Below are 27097 nucleotides of genomic sequence, written 5' to 3'. Positions count from 1 at the left end.
ACATTATTCCAACACTGGCTCACCTGCACTGGCTTCCTGTGCACTTAAGATGTGACTTTAAGGTTTTACTACTTACATATAAATACTGAACGGTCTAGCTCCAGCCTATCTTGCCGATTGTATTGTACCATATGTCCTGGCAAGAAATCTGCGTTCAAAGAACTCTGGCTTATTAGTGATTCCAAGAGCCCAAAAAAAGTCTGCGGGCTGTAGAGCGTTTTCTATTCGGGCTCCAGTACTCTGGAATGCCCTCCCGGTAACAGTTACAGATGCTACCTCAGTAGAAGCATTTAAGTCCCATCTTAAAACTCCTTTGTATACTCTAGCCTTTAAATAGACCCCCCTTTTAGACCAGTTGATCTGCTGTTTCTTTTCTTTTCTCCTCTGCCCCCCTCTCCATTGTTGAGAGAGAGGGAGGGGGGACACAGGTCAGGTGGCCATGGATGACGTGTTGGCTGTCCAGAGTCGGGACCCGGGGTGGACCGCTCGCCTGTGCATCGGTTGGGAACATCTCTGCGCTGCTGACCCGTCTCCTGCTGGCCCCACTATGGACTGGACTCTCACTATTATGTTAGATCTACTATGGACTGGACTTTCACAATACTATGTCAGACCCATTCGACGTCCATTGCATCCGATCTCCCCTAGAGGGGGGGGGGGGGGGGGGTCACCCACATATGCGGTCCTCTCCAAGGTTTCTCATAGTCATTCACATCGATGTCCCACTGGGGTTGTGAGTTTTTCCTTGCACTTATGTGGGCTCTGTACCGCGGATGTCGTTGTGGCTTGTGCAGCTCTTTGAGACACTTGTGATTTAGGGCTATATACATAAACATTGATTGATTGATTGATTGATTGATGAGGCCCGGTGTCAGTGGAAAACATGTTTATTCCTTGCAGCCAGGTCCAGCATGCTACTGTACAACAAAAACTTCCTTCTTTGCTTTCTCTGAGCCGTTCAGATGTCCACCACGCAAGCAGGCGCGTCGGCTCGGATGGCATCGGATATGACTTTGGCTCCTGATTCCCCAAGACCGTTTCCTTGCAAACTAAAGTGCAAAATACAATATTTGTGTTATTTCGTGACGCATGGCAAGCACAAGTCACAGAAGACAAACACACAAGACAGTAATGCTCTATACTTTATGTATGTCACGTGGTGGTTTCCTTTCAGGGCTGTGGCAATGAAAATGGCTCCATCCATTCCCAGAAGATTCTCCTGCAGACTGAAACACACCAGCAAAGTTGGTGTCAGATCCTTGTTGACTTCTGAGGTGTTGTTCACATTATAAAACACATTGTCATGATCCCACATGAAGATTTTGACTTTGTTTGCTAATTTCCAGTGTTTTGTATCATTTCATGTCCTGGTGCTCCTGTTTCGGTTGTACATCCTGTTGGATTCCTTGTTTTGCTGCACCATGGAGGTTAATTTGTGTATTCATTATTTGTGTCTAATGTATGTAACCACATTGTTTGTGTTTGAATTTTGGGAACAACATTTTTTTTTTTTTTACATCAAATTGACAATTTCATTGAAAAACAGTTGGCAAAATGTGTGGGTTTGAAAATTCAGTGTGAAAAAAATTCAGTGTATCAAAATCCAGTGTAAAACAATTGGTGAAGTGAATTATATTTATATAGCGCTTTTTCCCTAGAGACTCAAAGCATTCAAAGCATTTTTTGTATTAATTGTTTTTCAAATCACCTGACATCTATACTGTGTATATGTACATAATTTATTTAAAAAAATGTAACGGGTTTTTTTTATTTACATGTTACAGGTTATATATTAGAGATGTCCGATAATATCGGCCTGCCGATATTATCGGCCGATAAATGCTTTAAAATGTAATATCGGAAATTATCGGTATCGTTTTTTTTATTATCGATATCTTTAATTTCTTTTTATTAAATCAACATAAAAAACACAAGATACACTTACAATTAGTGCACCAACCCAAAAAACCTCCCTCCCCCATTCACACAAAAGGGTTGTTTCTTTCTGTTATTAATATTCTGGTTCCTACATCATATATCAATATATATCAATACAGTCTGCGAGGGATACAGTCCGTAAGCACACGTGATTGTGCGTGCTGCTGGTCCACTAATAGTACTAACCTTTAACAGTTAATTTTACTCATTTTCATTAATTACTAGTTTACTGTTTTTATATTGTTTTACTTTCTTTTTTATTCAAGAAAATGTTTTTAATTTATTTATCTTATTTTATTTTATTAATATTTAAAAAAAGGACCTTATCTTCACCATACCTGGTTGTCCAAATTAGGCATAATAATGTGTTAATTCCATGACTGTATATATCAGTATCGGTTGATATCGGTATCGGTAATTAAAGAGTTGGACAATATCGGAATATTGGATATTGGCAAAAAGCCATTATCGGACATCCCTATTATATATGTTTTATTAGTGAATGTATCAAATGTGATAAATATTTAATGGACCACAATGGAAACAAGCCTTTTGGCTTTTTGTGCCATCCATTTGCCTTTTTAAAGCATTACATGGATTCAATTCTTTAAGATGTCAATAAACTTCTCAATCAAAAAATCAATTTACATAGTGAAACCCATTATGTACATCCTTTAACCTACATTTAAACCAGTGTGGGTGGTACTGGGAGCAGGTTGGTAAAGTGCCTTGCCCAAGGACACACCGGCTATGACGAGGATGGTGTAAGCGGGTATTGAACCTGGAAACCTCAAGTTCCGGGTACGACGGCTCTAGCAACCGAACCACACTGCCCCAGTATAAAAATAAAAAAATCAGTGTGTAAAAATTCAGTGTTGAAAATTTCAGTGTAGAAAAATTTGCTGCTTCAAAAAGCAAGACTCACTACCGGTAAAATAAGAATGAAGCAATCGAGCCTGTCTCAAAACCAGCCAATGAGGTGTCAAGTTTGAAGTCACGTGACACGAGTCTTACAAAACAACAAACATTTCAAAGCGAAATATAGAAATTGGACTGGATCGGTTCGCAGCTGAGTGTGAAGCGACTGGGATGAGAATCAGCACCTCCAAGTCAGAGTCCATGGTTCTCGCCCGGAAAAGGGTGGAGTGCCATCTCCGGGTTGGGGAGGAGATCTTGCCCCAAGTGGAGGAGTTCAAGTACCTTGGAGTCTTGTTCACGAGTGAGGGAAGAGTGGATCGTGAGATCGACAGGCGGATCGGTGCGGCGTCTTCAGTAATGCGGACGCTGTATCGATCCGTTGTGGTGAAGAAGGAGCTGAGCCGGAAGGCAAAGCTCTCAATTTACCGGTCGATCTACGTTCCCATCCTCACCTATGGTCATGAGCTTTGGGTTATGACCGAAAGGACAAGATCACGGGTACAAGCGGCCGAAATGAGTTTCCTCCGCCGGGTGGCGGGGCTCTCCCTTAGAGATAGGGTGAGAAGCTCTGTCATCCGGGGGGAGCTCAAATCAAATCAAATCAAATCAACTTTATTTATAAAGAAGTAAAGCCGCTGCTCCTCCACATCGAGAGGAGCCAGATGAGGTGGTTCGGGCATCTGGTCAGGATGCCACCCGAGCGCCTCCCTAAGGAGGTGTTTAGGGCATGTCCGACCGGTAGGAGGCCACGAGGAAGACCCAGGACACGTTGGGAAGACTATGTCTCCCGGCTGGCCTGGGAACGCCTCGGGATCCCCCGGGAGGAGCTGGACGAAGTGGCTGGGGAGAGGGAAGTCTGGGCTTCCCTGCTTAGGCTGCTGCCCCCGCGACCCGACCTCGGATAAGCGGAAGAAGATGGATGGATGGATATAGAAATTATTCCAATGGTTAGAATCGGCACTTTTGAGTGACATACCGGTTACTACTGTAACCATAAGAAGCTCTGGTCCGTGCAGACGAGGCAAGGGACAGAGTGGTGGTGGTAAAAGCGACGTTAAATGTTTATTTCACATGATTTCTTTCTATAAAATGCGTTTTGTGTTAATATTGTTCGGGGTCAGGAACGGATTAATTGTGAATTCATTAGATTCAGTCTTCATCAGACCTACTGGAAAACGGAGGTACCACTGTTCTTTTGTGGAGTCAGTTCTTTGGATCCTGACTGGGTCTAACATGGTGATGGTTCCGACGTCAGGTTTTGTTAGACTTTTGCTGAATATTTTTCCAGATTGTATTATTTTTGGCAAGAATTATCCAACGCTGCATCGGCTTTGCCACGCACCGAACATGAGGTCCTGACCAATAAACTTCAATCAATCATTAATCATCATATAATGTTTTCTCCTGTCCTGAGAGGTTTTTTCTTGATACATAATTCCCTCATAATCAAGAGATGTAATTGACAAAACACTCAACTGGAACCAAACTAATGAGTTTAAAATCCAAATCGCTGTGCTTGCAGTCCCTGGCTGCTACTTGCTTACTTCAATGATTTGAGACTTCTGTTGATTTTTAAGGAATTGGCTAAGGCCTTGGCTCCCTTCATCCCGACACTGTTTCCACGCAGGCTGCAAAACACACAACGCAATTTGTACGTCAAGGAATGAGGTAAAACCTGACACTGTATTGTAATGACTGTATGAAGAAGAAGCAACTCCACGTTTTCTTTGGATTCTAAAAGAAAAGATGGAAGGAGAGAGCTCACACTTACTCTAATGTTTGCAGGCTTTGGTTGGTCATGAGAGCCTCTGCCATCACTACTGCACCACTGGAGCCCACAGACACACCCTGCAGACTATGTAGAGTAGTTAAAACACTCGCTTTGTGCACTTCAAAGCATTCACATTGGAAACTCGATTTACGACCCCCCACGTACATGGTCAAATGCAGAGAATAATTTCGCCACACCTAGTGTGTATGTGACAATCATTGGTACTTTAACTTTAACTTAAACGTACAACATTTTCGATGTTTTTCTTTTTTTACCTAATACAAATATGCTTTGGTGTACAAATCTTGTTTCCGTGTACAGACATTTGATTCACCCATTGTGTGCCACGCAGTGCAGCCATTTTGTGGCCGGCAGCACATGCATTGTCGGCGAGCTGATCGATTTCCGGTGCCCATTCAGTCAGCAGAGCAGTGCTGTCGTTAGCTACTGTGCTACTTTGTGGGCTTTTAAGTGTTTTGGGGATTTTTTTACAGCATTTTTCTATACAAGTAACTCTATGAGTTCAAAGAAAGCAATGGAAAAGGGATGTGTGGTTTGACACTTTCAGGAAGTATCCACAGTGTTGTCGATACTCCCGACCCACCCTGTCCCCCCCCCTCTGCTGCACAACGAAAGATTAACTGACAAGTGGATTTTATTTTTTTATTCTTAATATATGTTATGTAATAATGGCGCAATATGTAATAATGTAATACATTTACACATCCTTATGCAATAATGCCACATTTTGTAATAATCCACTGCGTTTTGCCATACAATTCTTGAAGGCATTTTATAGTAAACTGACGCATTTGTAGTAACTTACTCACTCACTCACTCACTTTCACTCATCCCATGGCCTAGGAGGCCATAGGGGTGTCATGGTGGATGCTTGGGCAGTCAGGGATCTCCAGCGCTCACGATCTTCTGCTGTTCGTAGCAGGGTTTGGAAGCTGCAGCCAGTCCATTCTTTCATGTTGTCCATCCAGGCCTTTCTCTGCCTGCCTCGTCTCCGCTTCCCCTCTACTGTTCCCTACAGGATGGTCTTTGACAGGGAGGTGTGCCTTGTGACATGACCAAACCAGGTCAGCTTGCGACGTTTAACTGTTGAGAGTAGAGGTTCCTGTTCGCCAGCATGGGTGGTAACTAGCTGTCTAACATAATCATTTGTCCGGTGTTCACTGTATGATATATGCAGCATTCTTCTGTAACACTTGCTTTCAAAGGACTGTATCCTGCGCTCCGTGTCCGCTGTGAGCGTCCAGCTCTCACAACCATAGAGTAGGGTGGAAAGAACAAGTGACTTGTAGAGTCTGACCCTCACCTGGAAGTTGATGGTATTGCTTTTCCAGATACTGGTCAGTCTTGTCATGGCTGACGTTGCTATGCCGATTCTTGCTCTGATCTTTTTTGTGGAGCTGCAATCTTCACTCACAAAGGACCCGAGGTACTTAAAGTCCTTTACTTCCTCCAGGGTTTGTCCATTCAATGTGATGTTCGGTGGTGGTAAGTGATTGTGACTGTTGACCAGGATCTTGCTCTTCTCTACACTTATCTCCATTCCATAAGCTCTCACCGCCTCCTCCAGTCTGGTGGTCAGTTCCTGGAGTTCAGCCTCACTTTTTCCCATAAGGTCGATGTCATGTAGTAACTTACTACATTTTGCAAAAGTTCTTGCAAACTGTGGATGACGCGGTTTTTTTGGATACAATTTGACAAGTCAACACTATAAAGACTTCAGACTGTACAGAATGCACAGCCCACATTACATTACCGTTGTATCCCGTCTTCATTGGCTTTCAGTCATATTCTGCATTGAGTTTAAGGTTTTAGTTCTAACTTTTCGTGTGTTGCATGGTGGGGCGCCTCAGTAAATTACTGATTTGTTGTGCCTCTACACTTCAGTGCACAGCCTCCGGTCTTCAGGCCAGGGTCTCTTAAATATTGAAAAAATCCATTTTAAAATCTGGCATTCCAGGCTGTAGCCCCCAGACCACGAATTGATTAACATGGACCCCAACTTAAACAAGTTGAAAAACTTATTCGGGTGTTACCATTTAGTGGTCAATTGTACAGAATATGTACTGTACTGTGCAATCTACTAATAAAAGTTTCAATCAATCAATCCAAGACTCTGGAATAACTTGCAAAAGTCCCTCGTGAGCTTTGTTGACACTTTAAAAAAAAAACATTTGTAGACTTCTCTTTTTAGTAAAGCTTTTAGTTAATGAACCTTTTAACTATCATTTTAATCTGCTTTTTATTCTTTATTATTTTTATGATGTTGCCCCTGTTGTTTTAATTGAATTGTTGTTTTACTTCACCTATGTTTCGTACAGTGCATTCTGATTTTATCTGTGAAAAGCGTTAATTAATAAAATGCACTTACTTATTTACTTAATTTAATAATTTGGTGCATTATGTAAATAAATCGACAAAATCGATGCCTTGAATAGAAAAACTAGCATAAGAACACTTCATCTTCATTAGAATTAATTTTAAGAATCTAGTTAGCAGTTTCATTGTTCTAACTTAAATTAAATGCAACTTTATTAATTTTAATTTAGAATGTGATTGCAAGTTACCGTAGAGAAAAAAGTTACACCAATCAAGTATTACTGACATGAAAATGAACCGGTTCACTGAAATGTTGATGTTAAACACTCATGAAATACGGATTATGTTATGATAATACAATATTATTATCCATGATACTAAGAATAAAAATACAGATGCATATCAAAATGCATACACAAAATAATACATTCCATCAATTGCATGGTCATTTTCATGTCAGTATTACTTCATTAGTGTAACTTTTGTCTCTAACTTGCCTTCACATTCTACTTTAAAATCAATAAATTAACTATATGACCCAATCCAAACAACCCTTCCTAGTCATGGTGCAGAAGAAAAATTAAACCAGCAAAAAATGTCAACACACATGGTCACACGTAACACAACCTGCTCACTGAATTTTGTGGATATTATATAAAAGAAAACATCCCATCACCATAAAAAAATGCTAAATTACACCCATTTAAATAAATCAATCAGTCAAAGTTGACTTATATAGCCCTTAATCACAAAATGTCTCAAAGGGCTGCACAAGTCACAACGATAGTATATATTTGTAGCATGAATTGATTAACGTGGACCCAGACTTAAACAAGTTGAAAAACTTAATCGGGTGTTACCATTTAGTGGTCAATTGTACGGAATATGTACTGTACTGTGGAATCTACTAATACAAGTTTGAATCAATCAATCAATCAATCAATCAATCAATATCCTCGGCTCAGATCCCACATCAGGGCAAGAAAAAACTCAACCCATTGGGAACAACGAGAAACCTTGGAAGGGACCGCAGATGTGGATTACGGTTAGGCATTGCAAGGCATGATGGGGAAAATGCAAAACCCTCCCTCCACACTTATCCATGTTTGACTAAAATTGGCCCTAGTGTGTGGATGTGAGTGTGAATGTTGTCTGTCTATCTGTGTTGGCCCTGCGATGAGTTGGCGACTTGTCCAAGGTGTACACCGCCTTCCGCCCGATTGTAGCTGAGATAGGCTCCAGCGCCCCCCGCGACCCCAAAGGGAATAAGCGGTAGAAAATGGATGGATGGATGGATGGACTTTAATCTGCTTGATATATCTGATTGATTACAAAGCTTTAAAGAGGTCGTCACGGAAGTAAACAAGGTAGGAGTTGAAATTTCACATACTCTTAATATTCAATTACAAAAAATATTACGGTAATTATATATCCATTATATTATTATATGTAAACACACACATCATCAAGTCAAGTCAATACAAATCTTGTTTGTGAGCTTCAAAACCAAAAAAACGGAAAATAATTTTACTTTGTGTCTGCAAATTTGTGTGGCATTGATGAACCCTGAGGGAGTTTCAGAGTGATAAATGAGCAGTAGTGGGTCTCATCACAATGAATGACTTGTTGAAGGCCAAAACCGTCTTCGCTGATAAATCCTTGAACTGAAGGTGCCGCAAGCCGGAGGCTAATTAGCTAAAACGCTACCTCACTTCGCCAAGGACAGCTTTGAAAAAAGCAGCCTGTCGCTACACACTATAAAATAAAGCCTGGAGCTCCACCAACTACCAGGCAGTTACAGACGTGGCAACTGTAAGTTTCATCAAGTTGTTGTTTTTCAGCTAATAGGATAGGCTAACCTAGCATGATGTTGCTGTTAAAATGTGAGTGTATATGTTAGTAGTGTAGCTAACGTAGCTATGCTAGCATTGGTAACATTTGTGTCCCTCTGTCACACTCCTTAAAAGGGCTGTGGTTTTACAACATTATGAGAGACCTCCAGACATGAAATAACACCCTTTAGTCAACTTTACACTATTTCAATGCAATACAGTAATTCTGACTGAGGCTGAGCCAATCAGTGGACACAAAACTGAACAGTGCACACACGATTGTTTTTTACATTTTACGGTAGCCAGAATTTTACCGTAAAAATGACGACTGTTTTAACGTATTTAGCATATTACTGTACATGGAACTGTTTTTTTTACGGTAAAATCTATGGTTGCTTTTTCAATGTATTACGGTAAACAAAAAACGGTACCACAGTTTTTTATTTTTATTTTACGGTAAAATTCTGTCGACTGAGCTACGAGTTTCCTACAAGTTTTATACCTACTCGGTGGCCTAGTGGTTAGAGTGTCCACCCTGAGATCGGTAAGTTGTGAGTTCAAACCCCGGCCGAGTCATACCAAAGACTATAAAAATGGGACCCATTACCTCCCTGCTTGGCACTCAGCATCAAGGGTTGGAATTGGGGGTTAAATCACCAAAAATGATTCCCGGGTGTGGCACTGCTGCTGCCCACTGCTCCCCTCACCTCCCAGGGGGTGAACAAGGGGATGGGTCAAATGCACACATTTCACCACACCTAGTGTGTGTGTGACAATCATTGGTACTTTAACTTTAACTTTAACTTTTCCACAATAAAATCATTTATACAGTGTACCCTTTGATGGATTACTTGCATGGAACACATTAGTTTAGCAAATAATAAAGTATTTATTATTTGTATTATTACTATTATTTAATTTTAACACCGTTAACATTTTAACCGTCAAGTACTAATAGAATAAGGGTAACTTTTACCATAATGTACGCAATGATGTGTTTGTCTTCAGGGCTTCCGCCAGACAAATGACACCTTCATCGCCAATAGCGTTCTCCTGCAGGCTGCAGCAGAAGACATGGAATACATGGAACATGTGAGGTAGGTTGACATGTGAGGTAGGTGACCATTAAACTACGACTTACTCCAACAGCTGCATGGTTGTGTTACTGAGGAGTGCGTCAGCCATCGCTTTGGTAGCAGAACATTTGATGAAATTCCACTGCAAACTAAAGAAAATGAAGCAAGAAGGGTCTGCTATTATTAAAGCATAACATGGCAGAAGATCACAAATCATACTGTGCACTCAAAACATTATTCCTCTTGCTCTCCATTGATCTAATGTATTATGTGGAATACATTTGTGCATCCTTTGGTGGTGCCGAGCTCTCATACAGTACATGCTCGAGTGCGTCTTTTTAGTGCTACTTACTGCAAAGAGGTCAGGCCTTGATTAACTCTGACTGCTTCCGCAATTGCTTGAACCCCTTCATCGTGTAACAGGTTGGCTGTGAGGCTGCGGAGCAAAAAGAAGTGCAAAAGAAACATACTAATAAACCCCTGGAAAATATTACGGAATTACCAAACTTGGAGGATGTTCATTCAGTTGTTTAATTTTGTAGAAAAAAGCAGATAACATACATGACACAAAACTGTAGTCATTTTAAATGGCAACTTTATGGACCTGCATCAGATAAAATCTGTTCAGTAGTCTGCAATTAAAGTCTTGACACTAGAGATGTCCGATAATATCGGCCTGCCGATATTATTGGCCGATAAATGCGTTAAAATGTAATATCGGAAATTATCGGTATCGTTTTTCTTATTATCGGTATCGGGGTTTTTTTTCTTTTCTTTTTTTTAATTAAATCAACATAAAAAACACAAGATACACTTACAATTAGTGCACCAACCCAAAAAAACCTCCCTCCCTCATTTACACTCATTCACACAAAAGGGTTGTTTCTTTCTGTTATTAATATTCTGGTTCCTACATTATATATCAATATATATCAATACAGTCTGCAAGGGATACAGTCCGTAAGCACACATGATTGTGCGTGCTGCTGGTCCACTAATAGTACTAACCTTTAACAGTTAATTTTACTCATTTTCATTAATTACTAGTTTCTATGTAACTGCTTTTATATTGTTTTACTTTCTTTTTTATTCAAGAAAATGTTTTTAATTTATTTATCATATTTTATAAAAAATGTTTAAAAAGTACCTTATCTTCACCATACCTGGTTGTCCAAATTAGGCATAATAATGTGTTAATTCCACGACTGCATATATCGGTTGATATCGGTATCGGTAATTAAAGAGTTGGACAATATCGGAATATCGGATATTGGCAAAAAGCCATTATCGGACATCCCTACTTGACACCTTGGAGTGCTGTCGCACCAGGTGGCTCCAACACAAGAGACGACAATTGACAGAAAAGGAAATGGTTATAAAACCTAGAGAAGGTGAATGACCACGCAATGTTGCAAATGATGTGAATTGTTCACAGTCCGCTGTGTCTAAAATCTGGACCACGTACAAACAACATGGGAAGGTTGTAAAAGGCAAGCATACTGGTAGACCAAGGAAAACATCAAAGCGTCAAGACAGGAAACTTATTATGTATAACCAACTTTTCTTACTATCAGTAGGCATTTTTGTGTATTTGGGATCTGCATAAGTCCCCAAAAATTCAAATCAAACCATGGAGGTATTGTGTAGATATTTATAAAACAATCTTGCCTTCCGTTACGTTTTCTCCAAACGAGCCGTTTGGAATTTGCTCAACTTGTGACGGTTTTACAATAATCCGCAGATATCGCCATATATGGTAAAAAATTTACCCGAACAGTTGCGCGAGTCCGACGTTGTAGTCAATATGTTCCTACTTTTTTTCTATCCTCTTGTTGTGGGGCAGACTGGCTCGTACATGATGTATCCTCTGCTGTTGCCCTTTCTAATAAAAAGCAATGCATAGTTCTAACATATCTTTCAGTAGACTCCATATGGAAGCGCTAAATCTACAACATGGCTGACGGGGAGAAGGCACATTCGAAGTGGAGACACGTAAATAAGACCGCCTACAAAACAGAGGATCCTGAAAAGACGAAGTTGGTCTGTAAAACATAATTTATGCAAAACTTTGACCAAAGAGCCACCATTACATGTTATGTAGACCAAAAGGAAGTGTTTTAAATGTAGGGGGGAAAAAAACAGAATATGACCCCTTTAAGTCAATATGTCTTGAAAACAGAAAATGAACAGCAAAACAAATGAAGAACAAATGGGCTGAAACTGAAGTCATCGTCTGTGACCAAACTGTAAGAAAGTGCCGAAAGGAAATGGAATTCAAATAGGGAAAAGCTAAACGAAACAGTCACTAACAGCTAAACATAAAAGACAGGGTTCTGATTGGCATAGTAAAAACGCACTCGTGGGTTATGGATAACTGGATGTAAATCATATTCAGCAACACTGCATTGGGCGAGGTAATGAGCTTCTGTTGAGGAACTTTTGTTTGGTGTCGTTCCAATGAGATTTATGAAGACGACTGCCTGAAGAAAACATGCACATTTCCACATTGATGATATGGGGGTGCAGGTCAGGTGAAGGCACTGGGGAGATGACTGTCATTACATCTTCAATAAATGCACAAGTTTACTCTGACATTTTGGACACTTTTCTTATTCTAACAGTCAATAGATAGGATGCTGTGGCATGACAACATTATTTTTCAAGATGATAATACATCTTGTCATTGAGTAAAAACTTTTTTTAAAGAAAGACACTAAAAGTTAATGCCATGGACTGCAAATAGTCCGAATCTCAGTCCAATTGAAAATCTGTGGTGGAAAGTAAAGAAAATGTTCCATGACAAGACTCCAACCCACAAAACTGATCTGACAACAGCAATCAGAGAAAGTAGGAGCAAGATTGATGAAGAGTACTGATCGTCGAGATTGCAAGGGTTACAAAGTACTAGTGGTGTGTTGATTTTTTTTTTTTCTTTGCTTGTTTTTTAATGATTCCATAAAACGTATGGAGTGATTCCATAATTTTCTCTCCACTTGATTTTCAAAATTATTGACCACAATTTACAAGTTATTTTCTTGATTTATTTTAGTGTCTCTTAGAACCGGAAATTGCCATTTGAAATTACAATAGTTTTGTGTCATGTCTGTTATCTGCTTTTTTTTTCTACAACATTAAAAAACTGAAAGAACATCTTCCAAAACTGGTGAGTGAATACGTTTTTCTAAGGGTTGTTGAATGTCAAACAGGAAAATAAGAAATCACTTTAAAGATTGTGAGGTGACGGTCCAACATTTATTGTACAGTTAGCTTCTCTGTGCTGCTGCCGGATATTTTCACTGTGGCCCATCGCCCAAAAGGTGACTCACTCGAGGTCCTGCAATGTGTGATTCTCATGAAGCGCGTGGGCCATGTTCTTTGCTCCCTCCACGCCGATAGAGTTCTCTCTCAAGCTGATACAGAGAAACATACATTCAAAATGAAAATTCGAATAAAACCACTAGGAATCTATGCATCACAAAATGTTCTAGCAATGAATGGTGGACAGGCCTGAAGGAGAACAACCACTAACACAATGTTATGACCTTTTTTTTTCAAACATCGTACATACCTTTCATTATGCTGCATATACTTTTTAAATTTTTAACATATTTCTACTTAATTCTTGTCAGAATTGTACAGAGCCTCCAAAGGAACATGGATGTTTTGCGAGGTCTCGCAATACTTTTGCGAGATCTCGCAATACTTTTTGCGAGATCTCGCAATACTTTCTGCGAGATCTCGCAATACTTTCTGCGATATCTCGCAATACTTTCTGCGAGATCTCGCAATACTTTCTGCGAGATCTCGCAATACTTTTTGCGAGATCTCGCAATACTTTTTGCGAGATCTCGCAATACTTTTTGCGAGATCTCGCAATCCTTTCTGCGAGATCTCGCAATACTTTCTGCGAGATCTCGCAATACTTTCTGCGAGATCTCGCAATACTTTCTGCGAGATCTCGCAATACTTTTTGCGAGATCTCGCAATACTTTCTGCGAGATCTCGCGATACTTTTTGCGAGATCTCGCGATACTTTCTGCGAGATCTCGCTATACTTTTTGCGAGATCTCGCGATACTTTCTGCGAGATCTCGCGATACTTTCTGCGAAATCTCGCGATACTTTCTGCGAGATCTCGCAATACTTTCTGCGAGATCTCGCAATACTTTTTGCGAGATCTCGCAATACTTTTTGCGAGATCTCGCAATACTTTTTGCGAGATCTCAATCAATCAATCAATCAATGTTTATTTATATAGCCCTAAATCACAAGTGTCTCAAAGGGCTGAACTTTACTTTACTACATTCAGTCTTTAAATTCGGACTGTTGTACTTGTCTGCAGTGCGACCCTCGGCATGTTGTAAAAATAAAATAATGAGATATATTTTGAGGTCTTGCACAAATTTGCTAATTTAGCAATTATTATTTACTATTTTCAATGTACAAACTGGGTCGAAGTTTTCATTTGTAGACACTTGAAAATGTGTTTTCAAATAAAATGTTTTGTTGGCGAAGTGTTTAGTGTAAAAAACAATAAGGTTGTTGACGCAGAAGTTCGATGTCTTGCATTTTGATTGGAACAGGAAGCGTGCCCTTATTAGGAAACAGTGATGCTGCAGATCTCGCAATACTTTCTGCGAAATCTCGCAATACCTTTTGCGAGATCTCGCAAAACTTTTTGCGAGATCTCGCAATAGGTTTTTTTCCTATGTCAGTAAACCGGAAGTAAAACAGACACAGCGATTGAGTAGCGGGAGCATGAGGGAGCCTACCCTTCATCTGTGCTCTGTTGTGGGACCATAATACGATTTGATGTCTTTATATGTTAGGCCAATACTAAAATAGAAATCAATAAACTTCTCCCACGGATGATGGGTAGGCTCCTCCATTGGTTTGTCTGTTTCACGTCCGGTTCACTGACATAGAAAAAAAACACTTTTGCGAGATCTCGCAAAAAGTATTGCGAGATCTCGCAAAACATTTTTTTCCCTCCATGTCCCTTTAGGGGGCTCTGCAGAATTGGGATGCTTAAATAGCCCAAACCACCTAAAAAATGGTAAATGTCATGACCCCTCACGACAGATTGGACTTGTGTTTATTGTTTTCCTGCATGTGTTTTGGTACTGAATTCCTGTCTCGCACTCTTACTTTTCAGTTCACTTCCTGTTTGTCTCCAGTCTCAGCATCTTTACTTCTGACCGAGCACCCGTCCCTCGTTGTTTTTATCATGTTACACTTTGCACTTTTGTTTACAAAGAACTCATTATCAGTATTAATGCTGACTCAGCAGTTTGGGCTTACCGCTATTACAACACTGGTTGTGTTGCGCAATATGCTTGTGAGTAAAAATGACCATGCAGGCAAAGAGAATGTTATTTCCAGTTCCACTTTCTCATGCTGTCAAAATCATTATTTAAGCTCAGAAGATTAAGTTATTTTAATGAGACTGAGTTTTCACATTTTCAAAATAACAGCCTCTCTCCAATTATTGCCGGCTTCCAATTAACACCTCGTTGTCTTTGCCATTAACAAACGACAATGCTATAGTTAGCTCTCCAGTGTGTTCCCTTTCGTGTTTAGTTCTTGTTTGATCTTGCATAAGTGCAGTAATCTGATACCCAACAGGCAGAACAAGCAGACATGATACTAGCATGTTGCCAACCGTCCCTTGAAAAAAATTATGGGCACAAGTCCACACGTTGTCCTGGATTTTTATTACCGTGAGATTAAAAAATAGTCTGTAAAATGTCAATGCGTTCCATCAGATGACAAAAGCTTTACAATCGATGTCAGCATGTCTGATTGTTTACCTGTCAAACTCATTGCAGTTTGACTTTGTTTAATCTCTTTCCCTTGGCTGTCACTCTGTCTCAATTTGGCGGCAGCTAGCTATAATTATTGTGCAATTATTTGCAAATCTAACTTTTTTTTCTTTTTTTTTCTAAATGGATCAATGGGGTAGTTTGAAGCTTGTTTTTGTCTGACGGGGAATGTGGTGGTCAGGTCTGCAAGGTACGTACTAACTTTGTCGTCGTTTTGAAAAACAGTCATTATCATTAAAAAATCGTATTAAAAAAATAATTAAAAGTGGAAAATACAAAGCATGAGACGGGGATAGTAACGAGGAACAAACAATATGAACGTGGTTCTGGGGTTCTACTGTGGGTCAAATGACTAAGAAGCAATTGACTACTGAAATCTTTAAAAAAATAAAAATATATTAATAATAATGTATAATTACAAAAATAGGAAAGGGGTTTTGGGGTTCAAGGTTACGTGACCAAAAAGTTACATATACGTTCAAAAAAAATTTAAAACGAAAACATAGAAAACTGAAAAAACCAAAGCGTTTACCAAGTATCATAAAGAGGAACAAACAATATGAAAATTGTTTTGGTGATCTGGATTTTACCAACATGCATCGTTGCGGTGGTTGTGACCTCGAGATGCAGAGACTGAAGGCGACGTGCAGGTAAAAGAGTCTTTCAATTCTCAACGCAGTATGTGTAGCAAAGCAAGGAGCATTAGGGTAGAATAACAGCAGTTTCCAAAGAACACTTGCAATGACAATTTACACGTGTAACTCGTGCAATGATCTGGCCCCGACTGGAAGGCGAGGCTGGCATATATAGCTCTCTCTAATCAGAGGCAGGTGAGGGAGACAGCGCTCAAGCCAGGGTGATAGAGCCAAACAGAAAGTGAACTGAAATAAGAGCGCTGGAAAGTAAACACACAGAAAATAGGGAAACGATAAAAAGCCAGGCCTGCCTGACAGGCTGTGACACTAGATCCCATGACCAAAAAGCTATTGACCATTGTAATATTCCAAAATTTATTAAAAAAAAAAAAAAAAAAAAAAAAAAAGTAAACTGGAAAAACCAACGCATGTGCTGGGGATAGAAACGAGGAACAAACAATGTAAAAAACAATATGTAAGCCGAGTATAATGATGAGGAAAACAATTATGAAAATGGTTTTGCTGTTCTAGGTCTCGTGACCATGAAGTTATTGGTGATTGAAATAAAAAAATACAATAAATAAAAGAAAAACTGGAAAAAACATTGTGTGAACGGAGGATAATGAGGAACAAACGATATGAAAGTGGATTTGGGGTTCTAGGTCAAGTGACCACAAAGTTATTGACGATTAGATTTTTTTTAAATAGTTAAAAAATAAATCAAATAAAACATACCATTGTGTGAGCTGAGTATAACAATGAGGAACACACAAAATGATAGTGGTTTATGGCTTCGAGGTCAGATGACCAATGAGCAATTGATAATTGAAATTAAAAGAAATGAAAAATGGGAAAAAAACAACATTTAAGCCAAGTATAAGAATGAGGAACAACAATATGACAGTGACTTTGGGGTTCCAAGTCACATGACTAAAAAGCTATATGTGATATGGACTAGGGAATTTTACGACACCCCCTAAACAGGATGCACTACAAGAGGACTCCGCAACGCTGACTGACAGCCGGCGAAGAATTAACAAACAGTCGGTTTGTCCAACTTGAGTATCTGTTTGGGAATCGGGGAGGTGAACATCCATCTGCGTGTAGCTGCTTTGTAAGCTTCTAATCCTTGGGACCGACTGCCAAATATTTAGCATGGCAGAAAGTCCGAATGTCTGTTGAACATCCAAACAAACTTCACCTCGTTTTTTTTAGATGTGTCAACTCTTCTCTTTTGTTGTTGTCATAGTGGGTTTGATAAGACCATCTCCAGATATGTGATACGGCGGCGCCCTGCTTGGCTGCGGCTGCAGAGGCTCGTGGTAGTAATGGAACTTTTTTGGCAAATATATTGGTAAATTCTGTAAATTTCAAAGTTAACTTCTAGCGTAGTCACTCCATAGTAACATACGACCGCCAGACAATTTTAGATGTAAATAAATCAAACCGTTTAAGGCCAAAAGATGCGTATACGTTGGACCTCATCGGTAGCATGGGAATACTACGCCGGCTACATCCAGCGGCCTGTGAAGCAGCGGAGTCAAGTACCAGCGGGGACCGTCGACAGAGGAGACGTAAGCGGTGTGATCGGAAGCAGAAACGGGGATGCCGAGCGGGGCTAACAACAAAGCTAAAAGTTAATCCTCACAGAACGCCGCTTCCTTCCATCCTGCTTCCAAATGTCCGCTCCCTGGAGAACAAACTGGACTACCTGAAGCTGGATTTATATGCAAGACGGGAGATGAGGGACTGCTGCGCCATATTTCTCACAGAAACGGGTCTGAAACCATCCGTTCCAGACGAGGCAGTTAGCATAGAGGGGCTAACTATGTTTCGGTCGGACAGGAGCAGCACTCTCACTGGTAAATCCTGAGGCGGTGGTGTTTGCATATACATCAACAACAACTGGTGCAACAATGGGAAGATGGTCTCATGTCACTGCTCTCCCGATGTAGAAATATTTACTATAAAATGCAGGCCATTTTATTTATCTGTGATCTTCACAGCGGTGTACATTCCTCCCAGTGTTAACACCAAAGAAGCTTGAATGCTTTGTTTTGCTCCATCAATGTACTGCAATCTACACATACAGAGGGAGTTTTCATCGTGGCAGGGGACTTTAATCAAGCTAACATGAAAACTGTGTTCCCCCTATTCCATCAATATGTGAATTTTTTCAACCAGGGGTTGATGCACGCTGGACATGGTGAACAGCAATATTAAACATGCGTTTAAAGCTGCACCCCGCCCCCACCTCGGCTTCTCAGACCATCTATCTGTGATGCTAATTCCTGCATACAAGCCCCTGCTGATCAGGAAGCAAGCTACAGTGAAGCAGGTGAGAACCTGGCCAGAGGGAGCAATGGAAGCATTACAAGATTCCGGGAAAGGTGCTTAAGGGATGTGCAGACCAGCTGGCTCGGGTTCTCACAGACATCTTCAACACCTCGCTGACCCAGGCTGTGGTACCATCATGTTTTAAGATGGCCACAATCATTCCAGAACCTAAAAAACCCACAATCTCCTCCCTCAATGATTATCGCCCCGTGGCACTCACCTCCATCACAATGAAGTGCTTCGAGAGGCTGGTAAAGGAATACATTGTCTCCAGACTTCCCCCCACATTCGACCCATATCAGTTTGCTTATCACCCTAACCGCTCCACAGAGGACGCTATCTCCTCTGCACTCCACTTGAGCTTAGAACATCTGGAAGGAAAGGTCACACACGTGCAGATGTTGTTTCTGGACTTCAGCTCGGCGTTCAACACCATCATCCCGCAGCACTTGGTGAGCAAACTGGCCCCCCTTGGCCTTGGATTCAGTACCCCCTTATGCAACTAGCTGCTTGACTTCCTCGCAGACAGACCCCAATCTGTGAGAGTGGACGACAACACCTCCAGTGCCATCTCTCTGAGCACCGGCTCCCCCCAGGGCTGCGTCCTGAGTCCGCTGCTGTTCACGTTGATGACTCATGACTGCTGCGCCAGGTCCTATACTAACCACATTGTGAAGTATGCGGACGACACAACAGTAGTGGGCCTCATCCGTGACAAAACGACATGGACTACAGAGGAGGTGAAACATCTAGTTGACTGGTGCAGAACCAACAACCTAGTCCTGAACATCGACAAGACCAAGGAGATCATCGTCGACTTCAGGAAGCACCAATCCAGCCACGCTCCACTCTTCATCAACGGCACAGCGGTGGAGATGGTAAGCAGCACCAAGTTCCTGGGGGTGCAGATAACTGACCATAAGACCTGGTCCCTACACACCGGAGCTCTTGTAAAAAGAGCTCAGCAGCGCATGCACTTTTTGCGTCAGATGAAAAAAGCACAGCTCCCTACCCCCATTCTCACCACATTCTACAGAGGCACTATAGAGAGCCTACTGACCAACAGCATCTCTGTCTGGACTGGAGCCTGCAGTGCCTCAGACTGGAAGTCTCTCCAGAGAGTGGTGAGGACGGCGGAAAAGATCATCAGGACTCCTCTTTCTCCTATCTAGGAGATCGCAAAAAGCCACTGCCTGACCAGGGCTCAGAAAATCTGCAGAGACTCCTCCCACCCTCACCAAGTACTGTTTTCACTGCTGTACTCTAGAAAGAGGTTCCGCAGCCTCCGTAGCAGAACCTCCAGGTTCTGTAACAGCTTCTTCCCTTGAACGCATCATAATAATCCCCTCAATTCCCCCAAAAATGGATTAACTCGCTGGAATATAAAGACAATATAACATACATCCATAAACGTAAAACACGCTACTCGTAAACGGCGCATGTAACAACAACAAACATGGCAGCTTAGACGTGAATCATGAAATACAACCTTACCCGAGCAAAAACGATGCATATTTATCCGGGAGAGTCTTGATACCAATTACCTTGACCCAGCCACACACAAAGAAGTTGTAGACCTCTATGCTTTTCCAAGTTTTTATCTGCTTTGTCGTGTAGAATGGTGTCTGGAGCACAATAATTTGATTTGTAACAGTAGTTCGATGTATATAGAACGCGCCCGACGTATAATCCTTGATATCACTCGACAAATCTTTTTTAATAAAGTACAGGGATCTTTTCCATTGCATACCGTATTTTTCGGATTATAAATCAAAGTTTTTTTCATAGTTTGGCCAGGGGTGCGACTTATACTCTGGAGCGATTTATGTGTGAAATTATTAACACATTACCATAAAATATCAAATAATATTATTTAGCTCATTCCCGTAAGAGACTAGACGTATAAGATTTTACCGGATTTAGCGATTAGGAGTGACAGATTGTTTGGTAAACGTATAGCATGTTCTATATGTTCTAGTTATTTGAATGACTCTTACCATACCTTACCACCGTCATATAACGTACACTTATTCAGCCTGTTGTTCACTATTCTTTATTTATTTATTTTAAATTGCCTTTCAAATGTCTATTCTTGGTGTTGGATTTTATCAAATACATTTCCCCAAAAATTGCAATTTATACTCTAGTGCGACTTATATATGTTTTTTCCTTCTTTATTATGCATTTTCGGCCGGTGCGATTTATACTCCGGAGCGACTTATAATCCGAAAAATACGGTAGTTTGATTTGTTGCACGTATCTGCTTTTTGCAGGAAGATTTAAGCCTCTTTTGTTCGCACGGTGCTTGCTGTCTAACAGCCATCTTAGCTTGGTTGACCACCACTGTTCTCACTTCTGGGAAGAAGTCACGTGTCGAATACTAGCTTTAGCATCCGGATGTCAGCTTTCTCCTTAAAAGATCTCAATTGTGTTACCTCCTCCGACTGATCCTTAGTGATTTTGAAGCAGACTTCTTCACAGGTAACATGCAATTTCTTGCCCTGTAGTTTTTATCTCTGTGCTCACGCCATTTCCATTCCCCCGCCAAGAACTTGATGAGACTGGCTTTGTGGGTAGCGCTGCAAAGAAGTTTATTCCACTGCTTAAAAACTATGTTTTTAAACTGGATCCCCATGTCTGCACCAGCTATGCCCTTTGTGAATGTTTGATTGACATGTCCTGGTAAACATCAAAGACAACATCAATCCGTTCACTATTGCCACCTTCATGCAAAACCTTGGCGAAGGTTGATTCTGCCAGCTGTTCAACAGGCTCATTCCATCAATGATGGTTGTTGATGGTTTGGGGATTACTTCTACCAGGGCAACAATCTTCTCCAACTCTCTGGCAAGAGCTGCCTTGTTAGCTTTAAGAAAAAATCCATCCGCATTAGCTCGGGTCCATGGTACTGGTGTCTTAGGATGTGCCAACACATCTCTCGTGTAGTTCACGGCTCTGGGCCACCACTAATTAAAAGTGTAAGATGAAATGATCAAGTCATTTAATGAGCCACAATTTTGTTTTATTTATATAAAAAAAAGGAGCAGTGTGATGTCCCAAAAGAGTGTTATATGACTATGTTCTTTTGGAATATATTAAAATCCGCCTATAGAGGAAAATAACAAAATGTAAAAAAATATATAAAGCTGCTCCTTTGAAAAGTCTATCATATTTAAATGTATTTATTTAAACCTTAAAAACAAGTGTTGCCCTATCTGGTCTGGGCCAAGCATTATGTATGATAGTGACACTACACATTTTGATAGTGAGATTACACTGTATGACAGTTACAGTACACTTTATGATAGTGACATTTCAATGTATCATAGTTTCACTACTTTTTATGATAGTGACACTACATTTTATGATAGTGACACTAGATTTTACACAGTATGATAGCGACACTTCACTGTATGATAGTGATACTACACTTTATGATGGTTAAATTACACTGTATGATTATGACATTTCTTTCTTCTTTCTTTAGTTTATTTCGAACATGAACACACTAACAGCATAATACATCACACAATTTCATATCATTTCATTTTACATCATGCCCGAAAAGGAGTAGGAAGAAGCAAAGCTTATTTAATCCTACCCCTTTCCCACTTCAGAGCGTTTACAAATATATAGAATCATTTACTGACCTTTTTATATGATAAAATAACATCTATGAATTAGTATACACAACAGTTTTGTAATATTTAATTAATGAATTCAGTCATTATTAACATACTGAGATGAAGAATATCTTATTTCCAATAAAGTTGGAAATATTTCTCATAATTCTTCTTCTTTGTACTTTGTAAGCACTATTATTTTGAACAACCTCTTAAACTGGATCATATGAGTACAATTTTTAACTTCTTTACTTATTAATCCATTCCATAATTTAATTCCACATACCAGAGGTGTGGACTCGAGTCACATGACTTGGACTCGAGTCAGACTCGAGTCATGAATTTGATGACTTTAGACTCGACTTGACAAAATGTAAAAAGACTTGCAACTCGACTTAGACTTTAACATCAATGACTTGTGACTTCACTTGGACTTGAGCCTTTTGAATTGACATGACTTGACATGACTTGCTACTTTCCCCAAAACCCGAAGATGAAAAAGTTATTCAGGAGCGCTCCGTATTTTTCATTGTGTACTTGTCTATCAGCGTTGCGTGTGTCAGCTGGTGTGGTCTCAGTACAACAGCCAATCAAATTAGATCTACTTTGTTTTCATCACACAGCATTCATCCAATCAAATTGCAGGACAACCAACGAAGAAGACATGTCCAAACCACACGCCAGTGAACAAAAAATGATACCTAAAATAATTTCGTTTGGGTATAAAAATTACGAGGTGGTCAACACAAAACGGTTTGCAGTATGCAACACATGCGGTTCGAAAATTACTGATGGAGAGGCAACAACTTCCAACTTCGTCCGGCATTTGAAGTTGCACAAAGAACGGTAAGTTTTGAATGTAAGATAACGTTTATTGGCTAAGTAACGTGACTTTTATTTGCTGTGTAGTTAAATCAGAGAGGCTGTAAACTCACTGCTAACGTTATAACGTTATTGCAAACACGGGAATCTGTTGCAGTTCACTACCTTATTCATACTTTTTGTTCAGTGATTTTTTTTAAGCAGGGTTACGTTAGTCAATATATCACACGTAACGTTAGACGGCGGTCAGCAGCACCGCGTATTTTAGCCACCTAAAAAAAGACAAAAATAGTCAAATAAAGGTCAGTTAAAATGTATACTATATTATGAATATGTGTACCGTTTTAGCTAGCTTTCTGACATACTGTTGGTTGTTTACCTCAGTGGTCCCCAAACACCGGGCCGTGGCCCGGTACTGGTCCGTGGATCGATTGGTATCGGGCCGCACAAGAAATAATTTTTTCTTTTTCTTTTTTTAATTAAATCAACATAAAAAACACAAGATACACTTACAAGTAGTGCACCAACCCAAAACAACTCTCTCCCCCCTTTTGTTCTGGGCATTGAACATGAAGACTCTTCCTTCACTGTTCCGAGTGGCCATGAGAGTCTTGGCAGTGCCTGCCTCCAGTGCTCCAGTGGAGCGAGTTTTCAGCCATGGTGGCATCATACTACGCCCCCATCGTGCACAAATGACTGACAGACTCTTGGCTAATTTGGTCTTTTGCAGATGCAATGCAGCATAGGGCCCTGACATATAAAAAGTACAACTTTTTTGTTATGTTCACGTATATGTCATGTTTTTTCAATGTTAACACTTTTGTACAAATAAGTACATTTGCACTTTATTTTTCAATGTGTTTGTTCTGTAAAGGAATGAGTTAATGTTTAAAATGACTGGTTAATAGTGCTATTATAAAGTGCAATGTCAGCACAATTTTCTTTCCTGCAATTTAAAATGCACTTGTTTTAATAAATAAATACAGCGTTTGAAAAGCATACACAATCTGTGTTAATATATTAGTCTGTGGTTAAAAGGACTTGAAAGGACTCGAAACTCAAAATGCAGGACTTAGGACTTGACTTGAGACTTTCCAGTCTTGACTTTGGACTTGACTCGGGGCTTGCCTGTCTTGACTCGGGACTTGACTCGGACTTGAGGGCAAAGACTTGAGACTTACTTGTGACTTGCAAAACAATGACTTGGTCCCACCTCTGCCACATACTGATATGCTAAAAGTTCTAAGTGTTGTACGTGCATATAAATGTTTTTTAAATAATTTTTTCCTCTAAGGTTAAATTTCTCCTCTTTAGTTGAGAAGAATTGTTGTACATTCTTTGGTAGCAGGTTGTAGTTTGCTTTGTACATCATTTTAGCTGTTTGCAATTTTACCAAATCACCGCACTTTAATATTTTTGACTCAATAAATAAAGGGTTGAGTCAAAAATATTAAAGTTTGGTGATTTTGGTAAAATTACCCTTTCACTTTATGATTGTTACAATATACTGTATGATAGTGACACTACACTTCATGATAGTTACACTACACTTCATGATAGTTACACTACACTTCCTAATAATGACATTACACTGTGTGATAGTGACAAAGGACATTACACTGCATCAGGGGTCACCAACCCGGTGCCCACGGGCACCAGGTGGCCCGTAAGGACCAGATGAGTAGTCCGCTGGCCTGCTCTAAAAATAGCTCAAATAGCAGCACTTACCAGTGAGCTGCCTCTAATTTTTAAATTGTATTTATTTACTAGCAAGCTGGTCTCGCTTTGCTCGACATTTTGAATTCTAAGAGAGACAAAACTCAAATAGAATTTGAAAATCCAAGAAAATATTTTAAAGACTTGGTCTTCACTAACTGACAAAGAAACAGATAACAGATTTGGTGTCGAGTTCAAAGTGTGACATGATTTATTTAAAAATTTGAGAGTTGACTTTTGTATTTGACATGAGTTATTATTTGTACAAACATGGTGCAAAGTAATTCATGATTTGTTCAAAAATGTTAGTGGCTAGCTAGTTAAAATGGGATATTGTGATTTCACAAGACTGTCTTAGAAGTGATCATTTGAAAATGTTCAATTTGAAAAATGTGCACTTAGAGAAAATATAAAAATAAAGTGTTGCATATTGATATGTATCTGTTTCTATATATATATATTTATTGATGATCGGTATTTCCACAAAGATAAATATCATTAGTTATCAATAATAACATAGAGTTAAAGGTAAATTGAGCAAATTGGCTATTTCTGGCAATTTATTTAAGTGTGTATCAAACTGGTAGCCCCTGCGATGAGGCGCCGACTTGTCCAGGTTGTACCCCTCCTTCCGCCCGATTGTAGCTGAGATAGGCTCCGGCGTCCCCCGCGACCCCAAAGGGAATAAGCGGTAGAACATGGATGGATGGAAACTGGTAGCCCTTCGCATTAATCAGTACTCAAGAAGTAGCTCTTGGTTTCAAAAAGGTTGGTGACCCCTGCACTGCATGATAGTTTTATTACACTGTATGCAGCTGAGATAGGCTCCAGCACCCCCCACAACTCCGAGAGGGACAAGCGGTAGAAAATTAATGGCTGGATGGATGTATGATAGTTACATTACACTGTATGATAGTGACACAACACTTTATGATAGTGACACTACACTTTATGATAGTGATATTACACTCTGTGATAGTGGCACTACACTTCATGATAGTGATACTACACTTTATGATAAAGACCCCTGGGGTCACCAACATGCAGCTGGTGTGATACAGTAATTCAACAAAGGGGGTCAAAGCGATTAGCTGGTGTCATAATGTCAAAACTTGGACTGTGGAGTTTTTGTTTTCCCGAGATGCAAGTGAACTTGGATCGGACATGGCTTGAAGGTGGGTACATGATTTATTTTAAACACTAACAAACTACAAAACAGAAGCAAACAAAAGGCGCGCACAATGGCGTAGGTAAAAAAGTTGGCGAATGAAAACAAAACTTGCACAAAGGCAGAAACTGTGAACACGAAATAAAAACACTTACTGTGGTATGGGACTGTGAACATGGCTTGATACGAGAGGATAGTAGGGTTAGAAAAGATATGACACCAGGACGAACAACAGAAAATGAAAAGCTTAAATAACACTGACATGATTAACAACAGGTGCGTGACTCAAAACAGGTGCGTGACATGACAGGTGAAAACTAATGGGTTGCTATGGTGACAAACAAGAGTGCACAATGAGTCCAAACGTGGAACAGGTGAAACTAATGGGTAACCATGGAAACAAGACAAGGGAGTGAAAAGCAGGAACTAAAAACAGTCCAAAACCAAACAGCACATGGCCAAACAACATGATCAACACAGACATGACAGAATATTTGTTTTATTTTTTTAAACTGTTACATTTTGACATAATGCTTCTTTTTAATGGCAGGTCAGGTCGACCAGCCCTGCCAACAAAGTGTCCCTATTTTTCTAAAGCGGGTCGGCAACTCTACATGCTCGGCAGCAAACCACTAGATTTTTTTAAAGAAAAATGCAAAATTTAAGCAGTGAAGCAGTCAGGGTTGAGCATATTGTTATTCTAAAATTAAAGAAAGATGTTGCAACCTCCACTTCAAATTTTTCCAATACTACTACTGTAAATACAAAGCATTCATTTGTCGTGCAAAATCTTACTAAAACTTGTAAGAACTACTATTAGCATTTGTGCAGGACTATGTGCCACAAAAAATGCTGTACTAGGAATGCCACAGTTTGTAAAGTATTTGCAAAGTATATGCTGCATTGCGACAAAAAAAAACAAGATAAAGCTAACTGTTTTACTTGTATGAATGACAACCGTGCAAAGAAGTACTTTAAGTGGACTCACTTCAATGAGACGAGACCTCTGTTGAGCCGGAGTGCTTTTGTCAAGGCTGTCATCCCTTTGTTGCTGATGGAGTTACTCTGCAGCCTGACAGAAAAACATCCAACAAGCATATCAC

The 27097-nt window shown here is 40.0% G+C and overlaps 1 protein-coding gene across 4 annotated transcripts in view; it reads right to left on the bottom strand.

Moving 5' to 3' along the window:
* Window positions 1-882: 882 nt before the first annotated feature.
* The window catches only part of nlrc3 (NLR family, CARD domain containing 3), a 68245-nt gene continuing 42030 nt past the window's right edge, over window positions 883-27097 (bottom strand). For 2 of the 4 annotated variants that reach the window (XM_061967627.1, XM_061967628.1), the window contains exons 11-19: window positions 26983-27066; window positions 13199-13282; window positions 10225-10308; window positions 9938-10021; window positions 9773-9856; window positions 4628-4711; window positions 4401-4484; window positions 1143-1226; window positions 883-1049 (exon numbers count right to left, since the gene is read on the bottom strand). In XM_061967627.1, the coding sequence (XP_061823611.1) occupies window positions 959-1049; window positions 1143-1226; window positions 4401-4484; window positions 4628-4711; window positions 9773-9856; window positions 9938-10021; window positions 10225-10308; window positions 13199-13282; window positions 26983-27066 (763 nt within the window). In that variant the 3' untranslated portion in view covers window positions 883-958. Of the gene's footprint in view, window positions 1050-1142; window positions 1227-4400; window positions 4485-4627; window positions 4712-5256; window positions 5751-9772; window positions 9857-9937; window positions 10022-10224; window positions 10309-13198; window positions 13283-26982; window positions 27067-27097 lie in introns of those variants that run through there. The other 2 variants (XR_009815933.1, XM_061967629.1) reach the window with 2 other exon arrangements.

Source organism: Nerophis lumbriciformis, linkage group LG11 (genome assembly GCF_033978685.3).
Source record: "Nerophis lumbriciformis linkage group LG11, RoL_Nlum_v2.1, whole genome shotgun sequence".
NCBI lineage: Eukaryota > Metazoa > Chordata > Actinopteri > Syngnathiformes > Syngnathidae > Nerophis > Nerophis lumbriciformis.
This window is presented reverse-complemented; position numbering and strand designations above follow the sequence as displayed.